The sequence below is a fragment of the Gorilla gorilla genome, chromosome 1 (genome assembly GCF_029281585.2).
Source record: "Gorilla gorilla gorilla isolate KB3781 chromosome 1, NHGRI_mGorGor1-v2.1_pri, whole genome shotgun sequence".
NCBI lineage: Eukaryota > Metazoa > Chordata > Mammalia > Primates > Hominidae > Gorilla > Gorilla gorilla.
The window spans coordinates 100,166,490-100,188,227 of NC_073224.2; the positions used below are offsets into that span (position 1 = coordinate 100,166,490).

At 55.7% G+C, this 21,738-nt stretch overlaps 1 protein-coding gene across 3 annotated transcripts; it reads right to left on the reverse strand.

The window, feature by feature from the left end:
• Positions 1-1,520: 1,520 nt before the first annotated feature.
• On the reverse strand, positions 1,521-19,659 carry BCAN (brevican). Of its 3 annotated transcripts, none has more exons than XM_055362250.2 (14): positions 19,094-19,657; positions 14,886-14,984; positions 13,857-14,231; positions 13,354-13,528; positions 12,926-13,053; positions 12,175-12,468; positions 9,365-9,586; positions 8,161-8,805; positions 4,662-4,769; positions 3,953-4,111; positions 3,287-3,369; positions 2,773-2,917; positions 2,311-2,501; positions 1,521-2,017 (listed from the first exon to the last, which is right to left on the reverse strand). In XM_055362250.2, exons 2-14 carry the CDS (start codon positions 14,974-14,976, stop codon positions 1,910-1,912), a joined length of 2,724 nt encoding a protein of 907 aa, XP_055218225.2. In that variant the 5' UTR covers positions 14,977-14,984; positions 19,094-19,657; the 3' UTR covers positions 1,521-1,909. The 3 variants fall into 3 exon arrangements, 2 of the variants coding, with proteins under 2 accessions (XP_055218225.2, XP_018880194.3); XM_019024649.4 differs by having other exon boundaries at positions 19,090-19,657; XR_010129333.1 differs by lacking the exon at positions 2,773-2,917 and having other exon boundaries at positions 1,872-2,017; positions 19,090-19,659.
• Positions 19,660-21,738: the final 2,079 nt, after the last annotated feature.

The following is a 21,738-nucleotide window of genomic DNA, read 5'->3' on the forward strand; positions in this document are numbered from 1 at the left end:
AATACAGGATACAGTGAGGACCTACTCTGGCCCCAGAATCATCCTCTTCCCTATAGCTCCTTAAGAAACTGAAGCCCCTGCTCCCTAGCCACGCAGGGCTGAGTTGTGTGGGGGTCAGAAGGTGGGGGAGGTGAGGCCTGGGGTGAGGGAGGAATGTGGTGGTAGGTGGGTGTGGGAGGTCACACTGGTATATCAGAGACCAGCTGGTTTCAAGTTTAGAAATAGGGTGGGGAAGGCCGAGGAGCTGGGCAGGGATGGCCTAGGAGAGCCCCAGCTCCCACCAACACAGAACTGTATTGAACCTGTGTCTGCCTGTCTTGCCCACTATCTCTGGGTCTCCCCGTATTACTATCAGCCTTTGCTCCTCTGGATCTGTCTCCCTGTCTCTGGATTTTACTGGCTTCAGAGAAGGAATAAGTATTGCCCATGTGGGTGATGTGCTGTAACTAAGTGGGCACATGCAGGAGTGTGTACACACGACACTGTGCACGTGTGTGCCTATGTGTGACCGTGTGTGCCTGAGGATCTGCAGCAATGATTCATCCTCATCATGAGGACAGACCGCATCCTGACATGCACTTCACCAACAATTCTGTGCACTGGGAGAAGGGTGCACACTCACGCACGCGCGTACACACACGCACGCGTACACACACACACACACGCGGGCGCTGGGTCACTCTCCAGTTCTCAGAGTGACCTCATCCTCTCAAGCTCCGCTGACTCACAGCCCCCAGGGCCAGATCAGCCTGGCCGGAAGTCTAACCCCCCCACATAGCCAGCCACCCCCCTTCCCCTCCCGCCTCCTCAGGACGCAAGTCCGCGGCGCCCCCTGGCGGGATCCGGGGGCTCCTCGCACCCCTCTGCCCGTCTCCACCGGCGCACGCGTACACGGCACTCTCAGAGCACCGTGCTGGGTCCGCGGCGCCCTCTGCTGGCCGCTGCCTGTGCGGGCCCCCAGGTCGTTCCCCGAAGCCCAGTCCACCGCAGGGCTGGGAACCTCCCCTTGGCCCTTAGTTTGTTTCCCTATTTCTTGCATCTCTGCCTCCTCTGCTGGAAGTAAACCTTCCTGCGGCCTAACCCCCTGACATGCTGCAGTGCCAGCGGAGCTCTCCCATCACCCTCACTCTCACACCCCCATGAGGGAAGGCCGGCCCTTCCGGAAGCTCAGAACTGGGACACCAAGGCACCAACCTCTGCCTTCCTCTCTGGGACCCCAGCCCTTCTCCCTCCCAGGACAGAACTCATTGACGTCCACTTGACTCAGGCACTCAGGGCACTCCATCTCTTTGCAAACATGCTGCATCACTCCAGCTGTCCCCCAACCCCTGTGCCTTCCTTCATTCCATAAGTACTTCCTGGCAGCTATTCTGGCACTGTTCTACTTGCTGACATCTTGGGGACGTCTCTGACCTTTGGAAGCGAATAAACCCCGAAGCTCTATGTATCCTATGATGCCCTGCCCAACCACACCTCTCTCTGTCTGTCACGGACATACACACAGAAGCATCCAACTTGCCTGGGCTCATACGCAGTTTTATTTCCTGTTGATTTTACAGACACTCCATCCTGCAAGCCCATTCCCTTGGAAAACCCAGAAAGAGTGGGCACAGTGCTCCCTAGAGGAATAGAGGGGACAAGATGGCTGCCAGGGAGAGGGCAGTTGAGGCACTTAGGGATTTACTCCAGCCCTGATGGAAGATCTGGTGCCCAGGGTAGGGGGAGAGGGCCTGGGCTGGGCTGGAGCCTCCTAGGTATTTCCCAGAAGTCCCTTCAGGAACTGTCACCTGGACTCCAGCACCACCCCTCGTCATGTTGTCACTTCCTGTGGTGGCGGGAGCGCAGGGTGTGAGGGAGAATTTGGGTGACAGGGCAGTGCTGTGGCCGGCAGTGTTCAAGGCCTTGCCCCCTAGGGACCTGGCATGGGGCTGGAAGGGGGGATCAACAGCGCCTTCCAGCGTCCCAGTAGCCTCCCCTGACGTCCTTCTGGGTCCTTCTCTGGGTGCAGAGCTCGGGCCTGGGGAAGACACACACTCACCCTCCACCCTGGCTCTTCCTTCTCCTCTCCTCAGAGCCCGCCCTCTGATGTTCTTGCTCAGCCCGTAAGAGCCCAGAATGTGGCTGCATGTTATCAGACATCAGCACTGAAGGAAGCCCAGAGCCTCCAGCCCACCTCTTCCCCTTTGCCTCAGAGAGGGGCAGTGATGGCTCCAAGGTCACATGGCCAGTGACAGGCAGGACTGAGAGTGGAGTCCAAGGCTACTGTTGGCTACTGTCTCCCACTCCCACCTGCCTCCTCCTGGCACTCACAGGTCTTCTGGGCACACAGGAGATCTGGGGGGCCTCCCAACGACCGTTCTCTTGGCATCGGATCAGCGGCAGATTGCGCTGGGCCAGTCCTTCCCGGCACCGGTAGCGAAGCACAGTGTCCACCTCATAGCGCAGCCGTGGGCGGCCAAACACTTGAGCCAGGGGCAGCTCCGGTGGCGGCCCACAGGACACTGCAAAGGAAGACAGTTAGGAACTGAGCCTGGCTCTGTGGGTGACAGTTCCCAGAATCTCCATGGGGAAGAGAAAAATGCGCCACAACATGACAAAAAAAGATCAGGGATTCCGAGTGGACCCACGTAACTTGTTAGCTCTCCCATGGTCTGGAACACGTTCTGACTCCTCTATGTTGCTTTGCACTCTCTGTCTACAAACATCAGTCCCTCTGGTCCCCTAGCCCACCCCTCCACTTCCTTGCTGGGACCCTCCTTTGCCTGCCCTCACCCAGCCCCATCTTGCAGGTGTAGGACAGGTGGTAGTTGCAGGGCACGTCACTCCATTGTCCCTGATCATGCCACACCATGACCACGCAGTTCTCTCCAGACAGGAAGTAGCTGTCAGGCTGCCCAGGGTTCCAGTTCTCATAGAGCTGGGGGGACGGAGGAGGTGGTGAGGAGCTCCTACACCAGGAGCACCGGGAGAGGGCCTAGAGGATCTGGGGAGGAGGACTAGTGAGCGGGGCCCCAGGAGAGGGAAGGTTAGGGCTAGGGAGTAGGGGACCTGACGGGGAAGGGGAAAGGAGAGGGCAGGGACTTTAGGGGAGGGAGAATGGGAGCCAGAAGGGAAGAAAGAGGACACAACGAAGGAAGGAGAGCCCAGGGAGAAGAGGCAAAGGGCACGAGAAAGGGAAGGAGGCCGGAAAAAGAAGAGGACAGGGTCAGGAGGGGTGGGGGTGGTAGGGAACAGAAGTGCTTAGAGGAAGTGAGCTAGACGGCGGGGTTCGACTGGGGCCTCTCACCAGGGGGACGCCATCCGACCACAAGAAGTCGCCTTCGATGGTCCTGTCGTTGAGTCCGATCCACTGGTACTCCCGGTACCGGTCTAGGGAGACGAAGGCGTGCAGTGAACGCTGCCGCCAGCAGATGGCGGCCGTTCCCCGCTCCCGGGCGGTCTGCGGTGACTGCCTTGGAAACCCTTCCCCGCGATCCAGCACCCGCCCTTGTCGGGTTCTTCTACCTCCCTCCAGCCTCTGCTCAAGGGTCAGATGGAAAGCAGGGGAATGGGGGTGGGAGAATAAGGGAGATATCAACCCAGGCTAGAAAAGGGGAGTTTTGGAAAAAGAGTCAAAACTTTCAACAAGATTGGAGTTGGAGTTGGAGGAGGCCGGCGGAGGTCGGAGAGCAGGGAGGTTGGAGGGATTGGAGGCGGCCCCCTGCGCGGCGGCCCGGCCCACACAGGCGCACTCTCCTGCGCGAACCTCCACTCTCCGTTCCCGAAGGCCACTGCCTAAGCGTAGGGTGGGAAGGGAGAGAGAATGAGAAGGGGAGTGAACGAATGAGTGAGGGAATGCACGCTTGAGAAAACCAAGGAATAAGTGCATGGGTTAATGAGGAAGGCGGTTAGGCGAGTGAGAGAGAGTGAGAGCATATGGCGGGGGCCCCTCCCGCCCTGTCTCCCAGCCCACTGTTGATGAAGTCCTGTTCCTCGGGCGTGCTGATGCTGGCCAGATGCGCGCCGTACATCCGGCACTGGGTCTCTGCCTCCTCCCAGCTCCTTCGTGTGGAAAAGTGCTTGTAGCAGGCGCCCTGGAAGGCGTCCCAGCCGGGGTTGCAGAAGCGGAGGCCTGCGGCACATAAGGGCGGGCATCTTAGGGCCCCAAAACCCAGAGGGCCAGGTCCCCTGGAAGGGGCTGGTCTCCTTCCACTACCGCAGGCCGAGAGGGGCGGGACTAAGAGGGGCAGGAGGGCGGTGCAAAAGAGCTAGTAGAGAATGAGGGGGCTAGCAGGAGCCTGGAGGGGCTCTTGGGCAGGGGCGCTGGTGCCTTTTCTAAGAGACAGGAACCAGGGTGAGGGATGGAGTTCCGGCCTGGGTCTCCATCCTAACAAGCAGTGAATCTCCTCTCCAGGAGAATGGAGCCTGTCATGTATTGACCACCGATTAAATGCCAGGAGTATGCTTTGCACTGGTCTCAAATGGACCCCCTATGAGAGGCATTTTGGTTTCACTTAGATAAGAAAATTGAGGGTAGGACTCAAAGAAGTTATGCAACTTGCCTAAAACAGGGACTCATTAATGACAAGGCCAAAACCAATGTTCTCCCTCCCCCCTCCAGAAGTAGCACGTTGTGGCAGGGTCCAGGCTTCAAACCTGCCCCCCTGTCCCTCAACACTCACCAACATCGCACAGGTCCCCCCCATAGCCAGGCAGACATAGGCAGCGGACCCCTTCCTCCTCCTCCAAGCATGTCCCACCATTGTGGCAGGGGCTGGGGACACAGTCACCTGAGAGGGGGAAAGAAGTGAGGCGGGGGGAGCGAGGCAGCCGCACTCTGCAGCCTGAGCCCTCCAGGAGAGGGTGCAGAGGGTCCCCCAGACCTGGTCTCTCTGTCCTGGAAGCTATAACAGCACCCTAAAAGTTCTCCCTAGAGCCTGTCTCTGGTCACAACCCAGCCCTGAGTTCTGGGTTTCTTTCCTCTTCCCGCTCCCGACTTCAGCATTGGCTCAGCCTTCCATTGTTATGGCCACCAGTGTGAGCCCAGCCCAAAAGGGGCTGGGGAGAAGTGGCCAGGAGGGCCCTCAGAACCCAGCCCCACAATGGAGAAAGATACTGGGCACAGAAAGTTACAGCTCTAAACTCTTATCTGGCTTCTGTGTGATATTGGGCAGGTCATTTTCCTTCTCTAGGCTTGGAGTTTAGTGCCACACCCCTTGTCTTTGTGCCAGGTCCCAGCACAGTTCTGTATAGTCCAGGTGGAATGAATGGAAGTGAAGGAGGGGACAGAAGGATTACCACAGCAACAGTGGAGGGTGGTATCCCTTGACTGCTCCTCCTGAGACCTGATATTGGTGTGGTCCAGGTGAATACTAACCATTCCTCCTGCTGTCCACTGGGCAGTCAGCCAGCCCCAGAAGTGGTTAGTGGAGATCCAGCCCACTTTCCTCACTCTAGGCCCTGCCCCTTCTCCCCCAGCTTAGGAACTAAGTCGCAGCAGCTCCCATTGTCCTGCAGTGCTGACTGGCCTCACACATGCAGCTTTCTCTCAACATCACCCAACCTCTCACCTCCCCTTCTTATATCCACAGACTCTTCCACTTACCAGGCTCTCTCTCCCAACTCCACTTTGGGCCTTCTGCAGGTTCTCCAACCTAGAATCCATCTCAATCCCTCCTTCTGGCTCCCTCTCCTCCAGGCAGTCCTCTTAGACTAACACACTACGCTGAAGGTCTGCAATCTGTTGCCTGGATCTAGCTCCATCTGGCTAGGCCATCTGCTTTACTGGACTTTTTCTCTCTGGATCCTGGGGTAGGAGGTGGCTGTCCTTAGGATGTGCTTGGGTGCTACAGGAGCTGTCAGTTTCCAATCCTTTCTGGTTCAGATGACCCAAAGGAAGATGGCTCCACAGACCAACTGTGTAGGTCATGGCCCTCAGCCATGGTAAGGTCAAGGCCCTCATCCATGAGAGGCAAAACCACTCCAGGGCAGAACCCTTCAGACTTTACCACCCACCTCTAGAAGCCATGGCCAAGGTCCACAGTGCTTCACGCTGGCCTGGCCACAGGTCCCACTGCCTGGTGGGAATCAGTAGGGGTGGAGAGAGGAGAAGCTGGAGTGGATTCAAAGAATTTTGCTGGGATGACCTAGCTGTTTTGGGTGAAATGAATCAGCTTTTCCAGCAGCACTCCTTCTGTCATCTTCCCTCCTGCCAATAGTTTCTTCCCAGCTTGTGGTGCTGCCCACCTCCCAACCCCAGAGGAAGAGGTATTTCATTTAACCCATTAAGCACCAGGCCCCACAGAGGGTAGAATTCTGAACTCCCCTCCCACTCCTCACACTTTCCTGTCCCTCCTGTTGTCCTTTCTGCTCCTTCCCATTCAACCCTCCAACCCTGGGGGACAGAGGCTCTCAAACTTGGTCTTTGGTCCCCTACCCAAGCCATGGGCCCCTCCCCCTGGCTGTGGGCTACAGAACCTGAACCCAGCGCAGGCAGAGTCGGGTGAAGAACTCTTCTTCTTGTCATCTTCCCTCTCCCTTTTTGGGGACAACTACTCTACACAACCAGAAAGTTTTCCCTTTCTTTCCATTGAAACAGCAGCCAAGGAGACCTCTCACTTACCCTCCCGGTGGGGAAACTAAGACACTGTAGATACCTCCAATTGTGCTCCTCTTCCCACCAAACCCCCTCCCTATCCCCCACAGGGCTGAACTCCAAGGCCAGTTGTGCAGGGACCTAACAGTTGACATGGGTAAGCCTGGGTGGGACTCAGGATGTGATCCATCTAAGACGGGGGTCCTAGGGCTAAGGGAATCCCAGGCTTCTCCAGGAACCTCCACTGGGAATCTTAGCCTTCTTGAGTAGGGAGGGCTTCTCTCAGACCCCAGAACCTGATTCCTTCCTTCACACTCTCCATCACTTGCTTTTGATCAGTGTCTTCTCCAGCGTTAGGTACTTTGAGACCCTTTGGGTCTGGGGAGGGTGAAGCCATTCCTTCTGGAGAGTAGGGAATGATCATTAGTGCAGGAGTTAGTGGAGAAGACGGAAGTTGTAGGTAGTGGGATGAGAGTTAGATACCACCCCCTGCTGAGATGCAGGGCTAGGGGATGGGGGTGAGGGCAGCTGAATGCCAGGGAACTGCCTCTATGCTGAGAGACCCTCAGTTCCCTCAGTTACTATGACCCTTGGCACCACCAAGATGGATTGGAAGTGAATATAAATGCATAACACATGCACCCCGGGCTGCAGGGGTTTCTCCTCATCAGGAGTGAGGGACTACAACTCCCAGCACTGCCTCAGACTATGGATGATGACTTCTCCAGGGGTAATGTGTATAGTCAAATTTTGGGATCTTAGCAGCCAGGAAGGAAAGTGTAGACAGGCCTGAGAAGGAGAGGCTGGGGGAACAATGAGGGGCTGTTAGACTGCCAGGACAGACAAGGGGAGAAGCCGAAAATGAAAAAGGAAGAGAGGCCAAGACACACACAGAGACAGGGAGAGACATGGAGCCAGAGAAGAAGCATCCAAGTGCTCCCCATGACACAGACCCATGGAATGAGAGGGGTGGAGAGCAGGAGATGGAGACAGAGGGTACCAGAGCTTGGTTACAAAGCGGTTTAATAGAGATTTATTTCCAAGGCTTGTTTTCCATGAAACAGTCAAAAAATACTTCACAGAAGTAGTTGCTTAAGGCTCTGTGGGGGTACGGGTTCTCCTGGACTCTGGAGGTTGAGGGGTGAGAAGGGACTCCCAGGCTTCCCTGAGATCAATAGGAGGCAGCTAAAGGGGACGGCACACAGGAGGATGAAGGGAGTAGTGGAAAATAGGCCGAGCCCTGAAGACTGCAATAGGTGATAAGGACCCTTGGAGAGGCCTGAGGATGCTCTGTGGGGCTGGCGAGATGTGAGCCACAGGTGGAGGGCCCAATGGCAGGAAAGGGTCACAAATGGTCAGTGGCGGGGCTGGGATCACAGGGTAAAGACGCGGAGAGCTGGGATACCCACAAGGTGGGTGTCCGAGATTGGAGACCCATAGGTAGAGGTGGGTAAGAGAATGAAGGCAAAGGACAGGAAAGTTTGGGATGATGGTGGGTTAAAGGACTACAGGTCAGGTGACCCAGAGCTGCAGGGGGAAGAAAAGGAGTAGGATAGAGAGGGCAGTTGAGCCTTGGGCAGAATTACCTGATGCGGGGACCACGGCCACTCCACCTCGGCTGGCGCTGTCAGTGGGCAGCACTGGCTGGGCCTGCACTGAGGTCCCTGCTGGGGCAGTTCTTCCAGAATTATCTTCAGAGGGGGCCTCCAGCTCCCTGGTACCCTCAGGGGCCCGTGTGGCTGGAAGCAGGGAAGGGGCACCCTCGGAGCTTCCTGTCTCCTCGCTCTCTCCTCGAGGGACCCCAGATAGCTCAGGACCACCAGTTGCCTCCCCCACCTCTCTTGCCTCAACCAGAGTGGAAGGTGATGGGGATGCTAGGTTCCTCTCCCTGGGAGTGGGCAGAGTCTCAGTAGGTGGTCCATGGACCCTTGGAGGCCTGGAAGCTTCTGACTCTCCATCAGGAAGTGGTGATGCACCAGGCTGCAGGACTGCCCTTGCTGGCGCCTGGGAGAGTGACTCCTCCTGGGCTGCTGGCTCAGTGGGGAGAGAGGCCTCAGGGCCCGGGCTGCTGAGCTCGCTGGGCCATGCCCACAGAGCCTCATCCTCCACCTCCTCCTCTTCTTCTTCCTCCTCTTTCTCTTCATCATCTTCATATTTCTCTTCTTCCTCCAATGCCTTGCCTTCCTCTTCTGAGAACCCCGTGGGCGGTACCATGGATTGCGTTTCAAATTCTAGGCAAAGCACAAACGGTTCAGCACCAGGGACAGCGTCTGTCCAAGGACCGAAAGGAAAAAGGGAAGGGGAGAAAAGTAGGGCTCAGGAGCGTGGGCCCTGGAGAATAGGGAAGAGCCCGCCCTGAGGACAGATGGTCCTTGCGCCACACTGGAAGAACTTGACGCCAGCCATATTGTTGAGGCAACACTTGAGAAGGCTCTGTGAGCCATCATTAGCCCTGGAGAACATGGTCATTGTGTCTCCCTCCTACTCTGTCAAAACTCTAGTCTGTTTTGGGTGTGTGAGGCGGAAGAGGGACCAAAGAAGGCAGGCTCTGCCTTTCCAGGGCACAGCTCCTTAGTGCAAGCATCTCTAGCTCCATAGAGTTGGGGGTGGAATTTACTGGAAAAGCAAAGGTTGGGAGAGGGACAGGAAAGGTGCCCTGCACCCCTGAGCTACTGAGAAAGGACAGGGCAGAGTCATGCCATCCATCACCCTAGCATCAACCTGGGCTTGCCTCTTCTGCCCCCAACTTCTTTCAATCAAGACATCCTTAGGATAAGGGATCCGAGTTACCTAGGAGCGTCCTAGGGGCCTCTGCTGGGTCTTCTGGAGTGGAGCTTCCACCTCCTCCGTCCTCCATGATGGGGATGGAGTAGATAGCCCCACGGGATTCACTCTCTATGGCTTCCTGAGGCAGCTGCAGTTCCTCCAGGGTCTCTGTCACTGTGACGATAGCCTCTAGTCCATCAGAGGCTGGGTTGGAGGCCTCAGGGATGGCAGAAGGCTGGGCTGAGTCTGTGGCAGGAGGAAAGTATTGATGCGAGGCTGAATAGGTAGCTCTGCCCTCCCAGGTCACAGCTTGCACCATGGAATTCTCTCAATTCTCTCACATCTTCCCTGTGGAGCACCTACTGGGGCCCAGGGAGCATCCCAGAACTTCGTCACTCATTTCTCAAGCATTCATCAAGTGCCTACAGTGTGTCATGCCAAGCATTCCCCTGGGCACTGAGGATACAGTGGAGAACAAAACAGCAAACCTCCTACCCTCAAGGGAAATTATATTCTAGAACAGATGACAAACAAACATATATTATAATCTTACAAGATAAAGAACACTTGAGCAGAGTTAGAAGATGGAGTGATGGAAAGTACTACTTTGGAGTGGTCAGGAAAGGCTCAGGTGAGAGATATTCCCTAGGGGGAGGGGCTGGAGCCAGCAGGATGGATGAAATAACTTCACCACCTTGGGATCTTGGGCTTGGGGAAAGGTGTGAGATGTCCCAGGCATCCCCAAATTCTTTTATTTTTTAGACAGAGTCTCCTTCTGTCACCCAGGCTGGAGTGCAGTGGCACAATCCCAGCTCATTGCAACCTCCGCCTCCTGGATTCAAGCGATTCTCCCGTCTCAGCCTCCCAAGTAGCTGGGACTACAGGCATGTGCCACCATAACTGGCTAATTTTTGTATTTTTCGTAGAGACAGGGTTTCCCCGTGTTTGCCAGGCTGATCTCGAACTCCTGGCCTCAAGTGGTCTTGGCCTCCCAAAGTGCTGGGATTACAGGCATGAGCCACTGCACCGAGCCTCCAAAATTCTTGAAATAGAAGGGGAGAAGCTGTCATCCCCTCAGGATAGCTGGAGGGCAGAGTGCAGGAATAACTTCAGGCATCACCTCAGGATCTCAGTGGTGGGGCAAGTAGGCAAGGGAAAAGGCCACCTCCTTCTGGGACCTACTCCTTTCAAATAACCAGAAGTTTAGAATGGTTTACTTGTCCTCTGGGGAAGGGAGCCAAGAGCAGAAAACCAATGAAGTGAAGGTGGAATTGGGCTAAGAAAAGTCCTGAGGGCTGTCTGTGCTCAGCCAGGCAAGACAGGACAGTGAGTCCCTGCCCTCATCACCTGCTCCAGTGAGCCTTACTCCTCACCAGACCTTGTGTCCTTGCTGCCTGTGTCCTCCACCAATCGTAGTCCCAACTGTAGTCATATTCCCCCTCCCCTGCCCCTCCTCATGATCCAGGCCATTTCTTTCCAAAACAGTGCTTGGCTTGGCACACAATCATAGCCAGCACACAGAAGTTTTAGCTATTACTATTATTATTATTATTACTACTACTACTACTACCCCTGTTCCAGGAGGTCTTTTCAGATGGACCTGTCTTCCTATGGACTTTTACTTCCCCACCCCTCCCCAACCCCAGCCAAATATGTCCACAGATCTGTCCGAATGGAAGTAATGCTTTTCTCTCAGTCTCTCCTCATCCTGGGAGTGAGGCATCTTGTCTTCCCTTTGCTGGGGGTTCCCATGGCAAAAGCTGTGTCTTCATCCTTCAGACCAAGTGCTCCCTGAGGTTCAAGGCTGTGTCTGCTCCTTCCATTTCTGCTTCCAGCTCTTGTAACAGTATCTCAGGCTTAAAACTGGGGAAGGACCAAGACACCGCATGGCAATGCCTCTCTTATTGTCAGTCACCCTTGGCCTGGGCCTTTTGCCTCTAAGAGTCCCAGAAACTGCCTCCCGCTCCAGCTCCCAACATAAGATATGGGCTGGTTTGGGTGCAGTGGCTCACACCTATAAATCCCAGCACTTTGGGAGTCCAAGATAGGCAGATTGCTTGAGCCCAGGAGTTCAAGACCAGCCTGGGCATGTGGTGAAACCCCATCTCTACAAAAATTACAAAAATTTGCTAGACATGGTGGCATAAGCCTGTGGTCCCACCTACTCCAGAGGTTGAAGTGGAAGGATCCCCTGAGCCCAGGGAGGTTGAGGCTACAATGAACCATGATCACACCACTGCACTCCAGCCTGGGGGACGGAGTGAGACCCTGTCTCAAAAAAAGAAACAAACCATAAGATGTGGGCAGAAAGCTATCTCTATTCCCAACTGTACTTAAGGTCCTGCTCCCTTTAGGGGGAATTGTATCCATCCACCAGTATTTGGTAGTTAAAGATCTGACACCTTCTTAAGCTGTAGTTTCTGGAAATCCTCCAGAGGGCTCCTGAGGGCATTTGGTTGTTGACTGGAAGAACCTGGGCAGATTACTCACTGAATTCACAGAATGTTGGTCATCTTTGCTCTGCCAATAAGCTGACAGGAGATGGGAGCTTATTCAGCAGCCCAGCTGGAGAAAACAAGGCATGGACTACTGGTGGGAAGGCAGATAAGGAGAGACCAAAAGGTGACTACTCCTTGGGCCAAACAGCTGACAGACACCACACCAGAGGGCATGCCCAGAATTAGAACCCTAGATGACAAGCTGGACTTCACCCACGACCCCTTCAGGCAAATGGCAAAGCCCTGAGCTAAACTGATCAGACTGGGGTAGGACTTTTAGGACTCAACTCTGCCTTTCTGAGACTGGTCTCAGCTTCTGCAGGGAGGTGGGCTCACCTCGGAAGCAGTAGACGTTGAAGCGGCTGTGCTTATTGGGGAAGCCAGTCTGGTTGGGGAAGAGGAAGAGAGTCTTGACACCAGGCAAACCCCCACCACAGCGCTGGCTGGGTGTGACGATGGGGTAGCGCACACTGCCATCAGCTAGCCACCCTGGGCTGCAGTGGTCCAGGCCACCATTCCAGGCTGCATACAGTTGGCCCGTGGTGGCAATCTCTGCACCCCGCTCCTGGCAGTACGCCCGTGCTTCCTCCAAAGTCAGCTTTTCTGGAGGGTCACCCAGGAACAGTTCTCCTGGGTGGAGAAGAGAAGGCTGGGTTATCAGGCAGCTGGTAGCTCCTTCCACTCTGGTCTCCCATGGGAACGCTGGGCAAGCTTCTCCAGTTCCCTCATCTATGGCAGGGAGTCAACTACTCTACTTCATAGGATCATAGTCTGAATAGAACCTCAAGATGGATATTAGAGCTCAAAGAGATGGTGCCCAAACTTCTTGTTCTGCAGAGTCATGCACAGAGTCCACCTGGCAGGTGGTAGATGAGTTAAACTCGGTATCCTGCTGCCTGGCTGAGACTTTGGTCATGAGCTTGCCTCTGTGACAGTGTTTGGAGAGAGGGACACCAATTGTCTCCTTACTCCTGCTTGCCCCCTTAAACTCAGGAGGGATAGTAAGGTCCTGCAGAGGCCCCGGGAGGACCTATGGGCAGCATGGGAGTAGGAAATTGTCCCCTGGGAACCTCTCACTCCTAATCACCATTTAGGTCTTCAGCATAACAGTACACATCATAGAGGTCATCCGGGTCCACCACACCATAGTTCCGGACCCCGGGGAAGCCATCCATGTCTCCGTAACAGGCCTCTCGTGGGGTCTGGATGGGATACCTAGGGAGGAAGGACAGAATCACTTAGTACAGATGCTTTCACCAGGGAGCCAGCCCATATTGATTCTATTGAACCCCACTGCCACCACAGTGCAGACTCTTGCTGACAGGTGGCTGTCCTTCTAGCACTGCAGGGATGCACATGCTCAGGGTCGTCACCTCCCCTCCTCAGACCAGCCTCATCCCCTAGAGGCAAAAAGCCCTGCATGTCCAGCCTGACACAGCAGGCAGCACCCGGCAGAAGGGGGGCCATGGCCACCTCAGGGGCCAATAGAAGCCCCAATCCACAGCCCCTGCCCACCTCACGGTCTGATCCGACAGCCAGCCAGCATCACATTGCTCATAGCCCCCAAGGTAGGCGGCATAGAGCTGCTCCGGGGTGGCGATGTGGGCTCCAATGCGGGCACAGGCCTCCTGGGCCCCAGAAAAGGAGAAAGCATAGCGGGCAGAGCCCTCTCGGTAGAGAAAGACGACCCCTGTGGGGCAGAGAGGACCCCTGAGCCAGGTGAGCACCCAGCACGCTGGCCTCCCCTCACCCTCCTTGTCACTCCTCTGTACACAAGGGTAAAGTTCAATTGTGCTCACTCTACAGCATGAGGGACTTAAGTTAGATTGTGGGTCGAATGTCCTCCACCTGAAGAGAGAAAGGAGGCAACAAAGGCCTGTGTCTCCTCACTCTTTTTCCAACCCAGGCTGCACCTTCCAGCTACCTTTGCTTCCCTCTCACACTGTGGGCTCCCCGAAGGCAAGAGTCCTCCCTTCCCTCCCTCCCTCCCTCCCTCCGGAACCTCCCTGCCCTCTCACCTTTGACCTTGACCTCCACAGCGTCGCTGCTGTCATCGATGCCGTGCTGGACCTCACAGCGATAGATACCTGAGTCGTTGGGGCGCAGCTCGCTCAGCGCCAGGGAGACATCGGTGAGCGACGCTGGGTACGCAGGCAGTGCCACGCGGAACCGGTAGGCCTCGTTCACCTTGACGCGCACTCCCCGCGCCACCAGCACCTCTGCCTCCCGGCCCCCGGACAGGAAAGTCCACTTGACCCGCGGAGAGCCCAGCACAGCCCGGCGGCTCGGCGGTGGCCGCAGGTAGTGGACGTGGCAAGGGATGGTGAGGGCGCCGCCGAGCACGCCCTGCAGTGGCGCGTCGCCCGCGATGCGCACGCGAAAAGCGCGGTCCTCTGTGAACGGGTGGAGCCGGCTGGAACTTAACGCTGTGGACCCTCAGAGTCCCACCCGGTGGCCTCCAAGCCCCGCTCCAGGATCCCTCCTTCCGGCCCCAGGATTCCCCGGCCCCCCTAGGACCAGGGGCCAGGGGCCAGGGTCCAGGGTCCTGCAGCCCTACCTCTAGGTCCTCCAGGACCACCCCGACGGTCTCCAGACCCATCCCCCAAGTCTCCCAGTCAATTCAGCCCCCAGGATTCCTTGCCCTGCTCTCAGAGTCTTCCACTTCCTCTCCAAAATTCCTAGACCACACCCCAGGGTCCTCCAACCTCGCCCCCTGAGTCCTCCAGCCCAGTTTCCCAGTCTGCTCCCTTTAGGGCCTCCTTCAGGGTTTCTCTCAGTTCCACCCCTTTCCCACCTCCTAGCTTCAGGATCCCCTATCTTCCACCTTAGGGGCCCAAAGCCTTGCACCCAGTGCCCTTCCCTAGTCCTGCCCCATGATTTCTCCAACCCACCAGATGCTCACAGCTCAGCCCTTATTTCCAAGTGTTCCAGCCTGGACGCTTCCCCACAGCCCTCCAATTCTCTCTCTTCCTGCGGCCCCTAAGCCTGGAAGCAGTTGGTTAGGGCTGAACAAGACAGAGACGGTGACCCCAAGTGGGGTTGCTTACCTGAGCTGTCTCCTTCCAGAACATCTGCTAAAGCTGCAGGAGCCTGGGCCAGGACCAGGGCTGCCAGCAGGGGCAGGAACAGCTGGGCCATGCTGCAGGCTGACAGAGGGACATGAGAAGGAAAGATGGGGTTAGACTTCAGGATGGACTTCCCCCCGGTTCCCTACCACACCCATGTGGGTTCACACATATCCTGGCTCCAGAAGTCCCCTACCTTCACATCACCATGGACTCTCTGTTTCTGATCCCCATCTTCCCAGCAAGTGATTTTTTCTCGGAACCAAAACCCGAGTCCTAGTCAACTCACTGTGTGACCTAAGCCAAGCTCCTTACCTTCTCTGAGCCTTTATTTTCTTAGTTATAAAAAAGCATCATAATTACTATCTCATGAGTTGTGATGGGACCATGTGCTTTGAGAGTGTTTAGTATCTTAAAACTCCTGTACAAATGCATAGCACCAGGCACACAGTAGGAGCTCAGTATATAGCATGAATGGTGGGTGCTCTTTTTTTTTTTTTCTTTTCTTTTTTTTTTTTTTTTTTTGAGACGGAGTCTTGCTCTGTAGCCCAGGCTGGAGTGCAGTGGCGCGATCTCGGCTCACTGCAAGCTCCGCCTCCCAGGTTCACGCCATTCTCCTGCCTCAGCCTCCCGAGTAGCTGGGACTACAGGCGCCCGCCACCGCGCCCAGCTAATTTTTTGTATTTTTAGTAGAGACGGGGTTTCACCATGTTAGCCAGGATGGTCTCGATCTCCTGACCTCGTGATCCGCCCGCCTCGGCCTCCCAAAGTGCTGGGATTACAGGCGTGAGCCACCGCGCCCGGCCTGGTGGGTGCTCTTGTACTCAGAATTCTGTCTGCTCCTCCTAGTGCCAGACTCCTTCCTCGAACCCAGAGCCTTCTCCCATAGTATCTCTTTAGCCTCTTCTGCCTTCTAGACTGTCCCTGCCTCCATGGATACCATACTCACCTGGCCTTTTCCAGGAGGGCCTCCTAGACTGAACGCAAGTAAGCATAACTTCTCCTGAGCCCATCCTCTCCTCTACTTCCTCCCCACCATTATTTGTAAGGAAACTCTTCTCTTTACTCCCCAACATTCTCCATCCCCCTTCCTCGGCTGCCTCCTCCCTTCTTCTTCCCAGCCTCTCCTTTCTGCCTGGCACGGGCTTTCCCACCGGAACTCTTGGCTCAGAAATCAGTTGGGACAAAGCCCCTGTCTCTGCCAGTCTGGCCTCCATCCAGCCCCTCCCTTCCCCCACCCTACCTTTTGTGAAAGCCTTGGGCTGGAGGGTGGACTAAGGGGGGTGAGAATAAATGGGAGGGGCTACCCCTTCCTACCCCTGGCTATCAGAAGCTCTAGAACCCAGAATATTCCTCCAAAGATCTCAAAGCACTTACACTCTCATAAAAAGGATGTGTTGTGACATTGAGAAATGGAGACTGAGGCTCAGAGAAGGATAGGGCTGACCCTGGATCCCTAGTAAAGCCAAGTCAGGCACGAGGGCAATGTGCTCCCAGGAGAGAAGACTCAGAGCTACATCATCTTTAAGGGTTGGGCTAAACTTAGAAGAGCATGGAGATCCAGGTATGCCATGGAATAGGCCAATGATGCAGCAAGAGAATTGAAGGTTAGACTACAGGCAGGACTTCCTAGAGATCAGGTTTATTCCACTGGCTGTGCACTCCCATTCCAGGCCCACTGTTTATCCCCCATCTTCCCTGCCCTCTCAGTGTCTGCCTTCATACCTGTCCCTGCACTTTCCTAAGCCTGAGATGATGGGAAATTTCCTACTTTTCCCAGATCCTCCCACCTCCCTGCCATCATAACCCCCATCTCCCCCACTGTGTCTGGATATCATTCCCTAGGGTCAGAGTTGGGAGAGGAGTGGCACAACCAGATGCTTAGGGCCTCTCTCTGACCTTTCAGAGGGAGGAGGTTCTTGATGGGGCCAGATTAGAGGTGCTGAGACCAGCTCCAGGCATCGGGGTGCTTGGGAGGACTGTTCTGGGGCTGGAGTGGGGACCATTGGGCAGGAGCAGCCAGTGCCCACTGGGTGCTGGGAAGACTGTTTGCCATGCATCTGAGCTGTGCCAGGGCCTGGGCCTGGCCCCCTTCTGGTGCCCTCCCTCCCTTCTCTCTGGGCTGGAGCTGGAGCTGCTCACAGACCTGGCTCCCATCTCTCTGACAGGCAGCCCAGAAGCCCATATAGTTGGAGTCATTTTGGGGCCAACACCCTGGACCACCCTTTCACCTCTGTCTGACAGTGGGAGAGTGAGGGAAGAGGGCCTAAGGCCAATGAGGACCTAACTGCTCTGGAACATGGAGGGCAACCTACCCTTGACCCCAAAAATGGGAGTCACTGACCAGTGAGGCCAAGAGGGTAGCCCCGTGCAGTTCTGAGAGAGCTCTGTCTCTCCAGTCTCGGGCCTCAGCCTCCAGTTGCAGCTAGGAGCCCTGAGGAAACTCAGACTTCCCCACATCCAGTACCAGCCTCGGAACCCAGGGGTCCAGGGTTCTGTGGCCTTCTCTATCCCACACACCACTCATCTCCACTTCCTCTTCTCTTCCTCCAGAGCAGGCCACACCTCTCCAACTCTAACCCTGAGAGCTCAGCAGTCATGCAGTCCCTTCCCTTGACGCCACAACATCCCCCTCTCTGTTTCAGCTCCAGCGTCTGTATCTCTGCCCTTGTTTTGAATTTCTTGAGCTGTTCAGGAAACTTTCCTCTTGTCACATCATTTCTGTCTGACCCTGGATGTCCATCTCCCTCACAGTCTTCATAGACCCAACCCAGAGAGTTAAGACCAGGTCTCTCTCTCTCTCTCTCTCTCTGTGTGTGTGTGTGTGTGTGTGTGTGTGTGTGTGTGTGTGTAGGCATGCACGTGTGTACACACATCTAACAACACCCACCACCTCCATGCTGAATGCTCATCAGCCGGCAGCCAAGGTCTGTCCCATAGGAACTGAGCTCCAGCACTCAGCAGGGTCAGCAGGGAGGCACAAGAAGCCAGAGCTTTGGTTATAGCAGGAGGGAAGCTCTTTGCTACCCCCTTAACGGCTTCATGAGGAGCAACGTGAGCCTACACAGTATAAGCAGGGCCTTAGGGCCTGTAGGAGTAATTGCAATCATCACATAAATAGTCCTTTTTATTGGAAGCAAAACTAATAATACTATTAGCAATGACACCAGCCGAGCTGTTGCAGATCCCTCTCGTATAGAATCTGAAATGTGGATGATGCTGTTATAAATAGCAAAGTTAGCCATAGCAACATAGGCACTGGTAATACTGTGGGTGGGTCTAAGGGTAACACTGTTCCCTGATCTTACTGTCATCATCTGCAATCTAAGTAATGCAGATAATAATGGTGCCCCTTGGACTTGACGCCAATCTCTTGGTCCTGTTAGAACCATGTAGGCAGAGCTATTCCAATAGGTGGGGGAATACCTGACAGGATATGGAAATACCTGGGAGAGGGAATTCCCAGGCCCCTGGCAGTGCTAGGAAGGAATGCAATAGTGGTAACCGAATTCCAGCTAATAGTTACTGATGTCTACCTGAGCCAGTTCTCCTAAATGCTTCCTGTGGATAACCTCAACTGTGAGAAAAAGATTGTTTATGTTTTGCTCATTACACCAATGAGGAACCCGAGGTTCAGAGAAGTCAACTAACTACCCCAAGGTCACAGAGCAAGGAGCCGAGTTGGGATTCCAGCCGAAATGGGCACCCCGACCACCCCCTAGAGCGGCTCTGATCGGCTGTCCTGCCGGACTACAGTAAGGTGTCCCCAGAAGGGTTGCTGGCCGCTGCTCCTGGAGCTGCCTGTGCGTGGGGGCACGGAGGCAAGGACTGATCCGGAACGCTACCGCCCTGCCTGGGACAAGGTCGGAAATCTCGGCGGCCGCGCTGGGACAGGAGCGCGCAGCAGGGAAGACGCGAGGACCCGAGGGGTTGCTGATCAGACTGCGAGCAGCAGGGGGGCTGCCACTGGCAGAGCTGGAAGCATGTAGATCAGAGATGGCAGCAGCAGCTGCAGGCGCTCGGGGCTGTCCAGCAGCCTACCCCGCTGCGGTGTCAGGAGTCGACGAGTTGGGTGCCCCAGAGCCTCGAGGCAAGGGCTGACAGGCGAGGGGCGCAGACCAGGCAGGCACTCCCTTCTCCCTGTCCCCGACCCCAGGGCGGGCGGCGGGGCTGCGGAGGCACTCACCTACCCAGGGCTGGGGTTGGGTCGCGGCACTGCGAAGTTTGTCGCCTCCTCCGGGGGTCTCCTCCGGGTGCACGGCTCAGTCCTGCAGTTGCAGCTGAGACTGCGGCGGAGACTGCGCGAGCGTGAGGAGAGGCTGGGGCCGCAGGACATTCGGAAGAGGGCGCCGGCCCTCCCGGCGCAGCACAAAACCCCCTTTCTTCCCCCCGCCCCTGCCCCGCCCTCCCCGGGGCCGCCCCCGCCCCCTGGTCGGGAGCGCGGGGCTCTCGGGACGGTCACGGGACCCGCTGCCTTCTCTGCTTCGGATCCCGGCAGCAGCGGCGAGAGCAAGGACGAGCGAAGTAGGACATCGTTCAGCGGATGAGAAGCCTAGGGCTTGGAGTAGGGAGGAGGGGCAGGAGGGGCGGGGAGGGAGCGTTCGCCCAGCGTTCGCTGAGCTAAAGGATGACGATGTTGCAGCTGGAGGGGTGGAAGTTGGACAACTGGAGGGTCTTCTCGTTGTTCAAAGAAGAAGGAGGAGGGAGTCAATTAGACTGTAAGAAGTGGATGAAGGGAGAATGGGGGCTTTGCTCCTGAAAAGAGACACCCTCTCTAGTAAAAAAAAAATGGAAAACTCTTTTCTGGAGGCAGAATGGGGTGCAAAGGACCGTAGCTACCTCCCTGGAGGCAGCTATGATTGGGCATTGGCTCCTGTGGTGCTCCCACTCTCTGCACAGAGGAGGAGCTGACTTTGCAGCTGGAAGGATGGAGGTTAGACAGCAGAATCATGGGTTAAGCAAAGCAAGTCAGGAAATCTCTAGACCTGGGGTGGGGGTGGGGTGCGGGTGGCCCTGTGAAGGGACATTACCAGTCATGCAAACCAATATGCAAAATGCAGGCGTTGCTGGGAGCCCAGAAGGCCTACTGGCCAGGGCTGTCGATGCTGAATGTGCAGCCTGATGCCAAGGGGTGGGCCTTGAGTGCTGCCCAGCCAGGAACTCCTCAGCGCCCAGAATACCAATGACCCTCCTTTCCCCCAGCTCCAGGGCCTCTGCTTCCCTCTCCTTTCCCAGGCTCTCTTTGCTTTTCCCTCCTCCCTCCTGGGACTGTAGGCAAAGCCCCTGGCACGGACAGTGGGCAGGACAGCCAGATGCCTAGATTCCCTCCCCTGGATACCAATATTGGCACCAAGGATAGCTTTGGAGGGCTTTGATCCCCATAATCTCCACAGCATCTTCAAAATACCCCAAGTAAAGTAAGGTGCATTCAATGCAAATGCAGCCTCAAGGCAGATCCCCAGCCTTCCATCTAGACTGCACCCTAGGTCCCTCTTGGGAACTCTGGACTGCTCCCCACTGAATGTGCCAACGCCCCCACTCACCACTGCCTGGCTTTCACTCCCAGTGCCATGGACTTGGTTCCAAAGGGCTTTGAGAACCTCACAAAAAAACCCACTCCAAATCTTTGAGGGTCTAAAGGGAAGATTCTGGCCCCTTCCCAGAGACCCATCTACTGTAGGGACAGGAAAAGAAGACCCGGGAGGTAGGGAGGGGTAGATGGTAAATTTCCTTACCAAGAAAAATGCCAGCCAGGTGCAGTGTCTCATGCCTATAATCCCAGCATTGGAAGGCCAAGGTGGGCGGATCACCTGAAATCAGGAGTTCAAGACCAGCCTGGTGAACATAGCGAAACCCCATCTCTACTAAAAAAATACAAAAATTAGCTGGTGTGGTGGTGGACACCTGTAATCCCAGCTACTTGGGAGGCTGAGGCAGGGAGGATTGCTTGAACCTGGGAAGTGGAGGTTGCAGTGAGCTGAGATCGTGCCACTGCATTATATCCTGGGTGATAGAGTGAGGCTCCCTCTCAAAAAAAAAAAAAAAAAAGAAAAGAAAAATGCCCCAGAAAGGATGCAAGACTGAAGGGGACAGAGGAAGGTGCCTGGGACAGTCTGGGGAGGAAGGGACCTCAATCTATTTACTTCGTTAAACCAATATGAGTTGAATTGAATTCCAGCTGTGGACCAGGAACTGCTCGAGGCCTGGAAATGCAGTTCCAATTCTTCTAGTAGAAAGAGCGGATCTGAGAAGGCCTTTGGGGACAGATCTGGGCAGCCTTAGGATGTCTTTTTGCTCCCCTTAGACGTTGCATTTCAGAGCTGCAAGAAAACCCCCCTTCCTCAGGACAGTCTCAGCATGGATGCATGTGTCCAGCCTACCTCCACACCGGCTCTACAGGGCTTGAGGCCAGCCAGGCTGAGCCAGGCAACCAAGCAGCTGAAATTTAATCCCAGTGGTGGCTCAGATGTAACCACAGTTCTTGCCTCAGGGAAACCTGGCTGTGACCAGAGAAGGCAGAGAAAGTGACCTTCCTTACCACCTCTCCTCATGACCAGAAGGATTGGCACTCACTTCGGTGCCCTGGGGGAATCCACCCTTGACTGAGGCCAGCAGCACCTGGGTCTGGACAAGGGCTGGTACCAGTCTGTTCCAAAAAGCAGATCCCTGGTGGGAGACCAGACGTGGTGAGAGAACAGACAGCTGCTGTTGCGCAGACGAGGACTCTGGCATCACAGGCACTGAGGTCAAATTCCTGTTTTGTCATTTGCAGTGGCAAACCTCAGAAAGGGCCCCGTTCCTCCTCTGAAACTCTCTCTTCTGAACAGTGGGCTGA

Excerpts from the sequence above, each read along its gene's own strand:
- BCAN (XM_055362250.2), bottom strand. The coding sequence starts at position 14,976 with ATGGCCCAGCTGTTCCTGCCCCTGCTGGCAGCCCTGGTCCTGGCCCAG. Across the intron at positions 12,469-12,925 it reads TTATGCTGAAGACCTAAATG|GAGAACTGTTCCTGGGTGAC; the intron begins GTGATTAGGAGT and ends TTCTCCACCCAG. Across the intron at positions 2,018-2,310 it reads CCTGTGTGCCCAGAAGACCT|GCCCGAGCTCTGCACCCAGA; the intron begins GTGAGTGCCAGG and ends TGTCTTCCCCAG.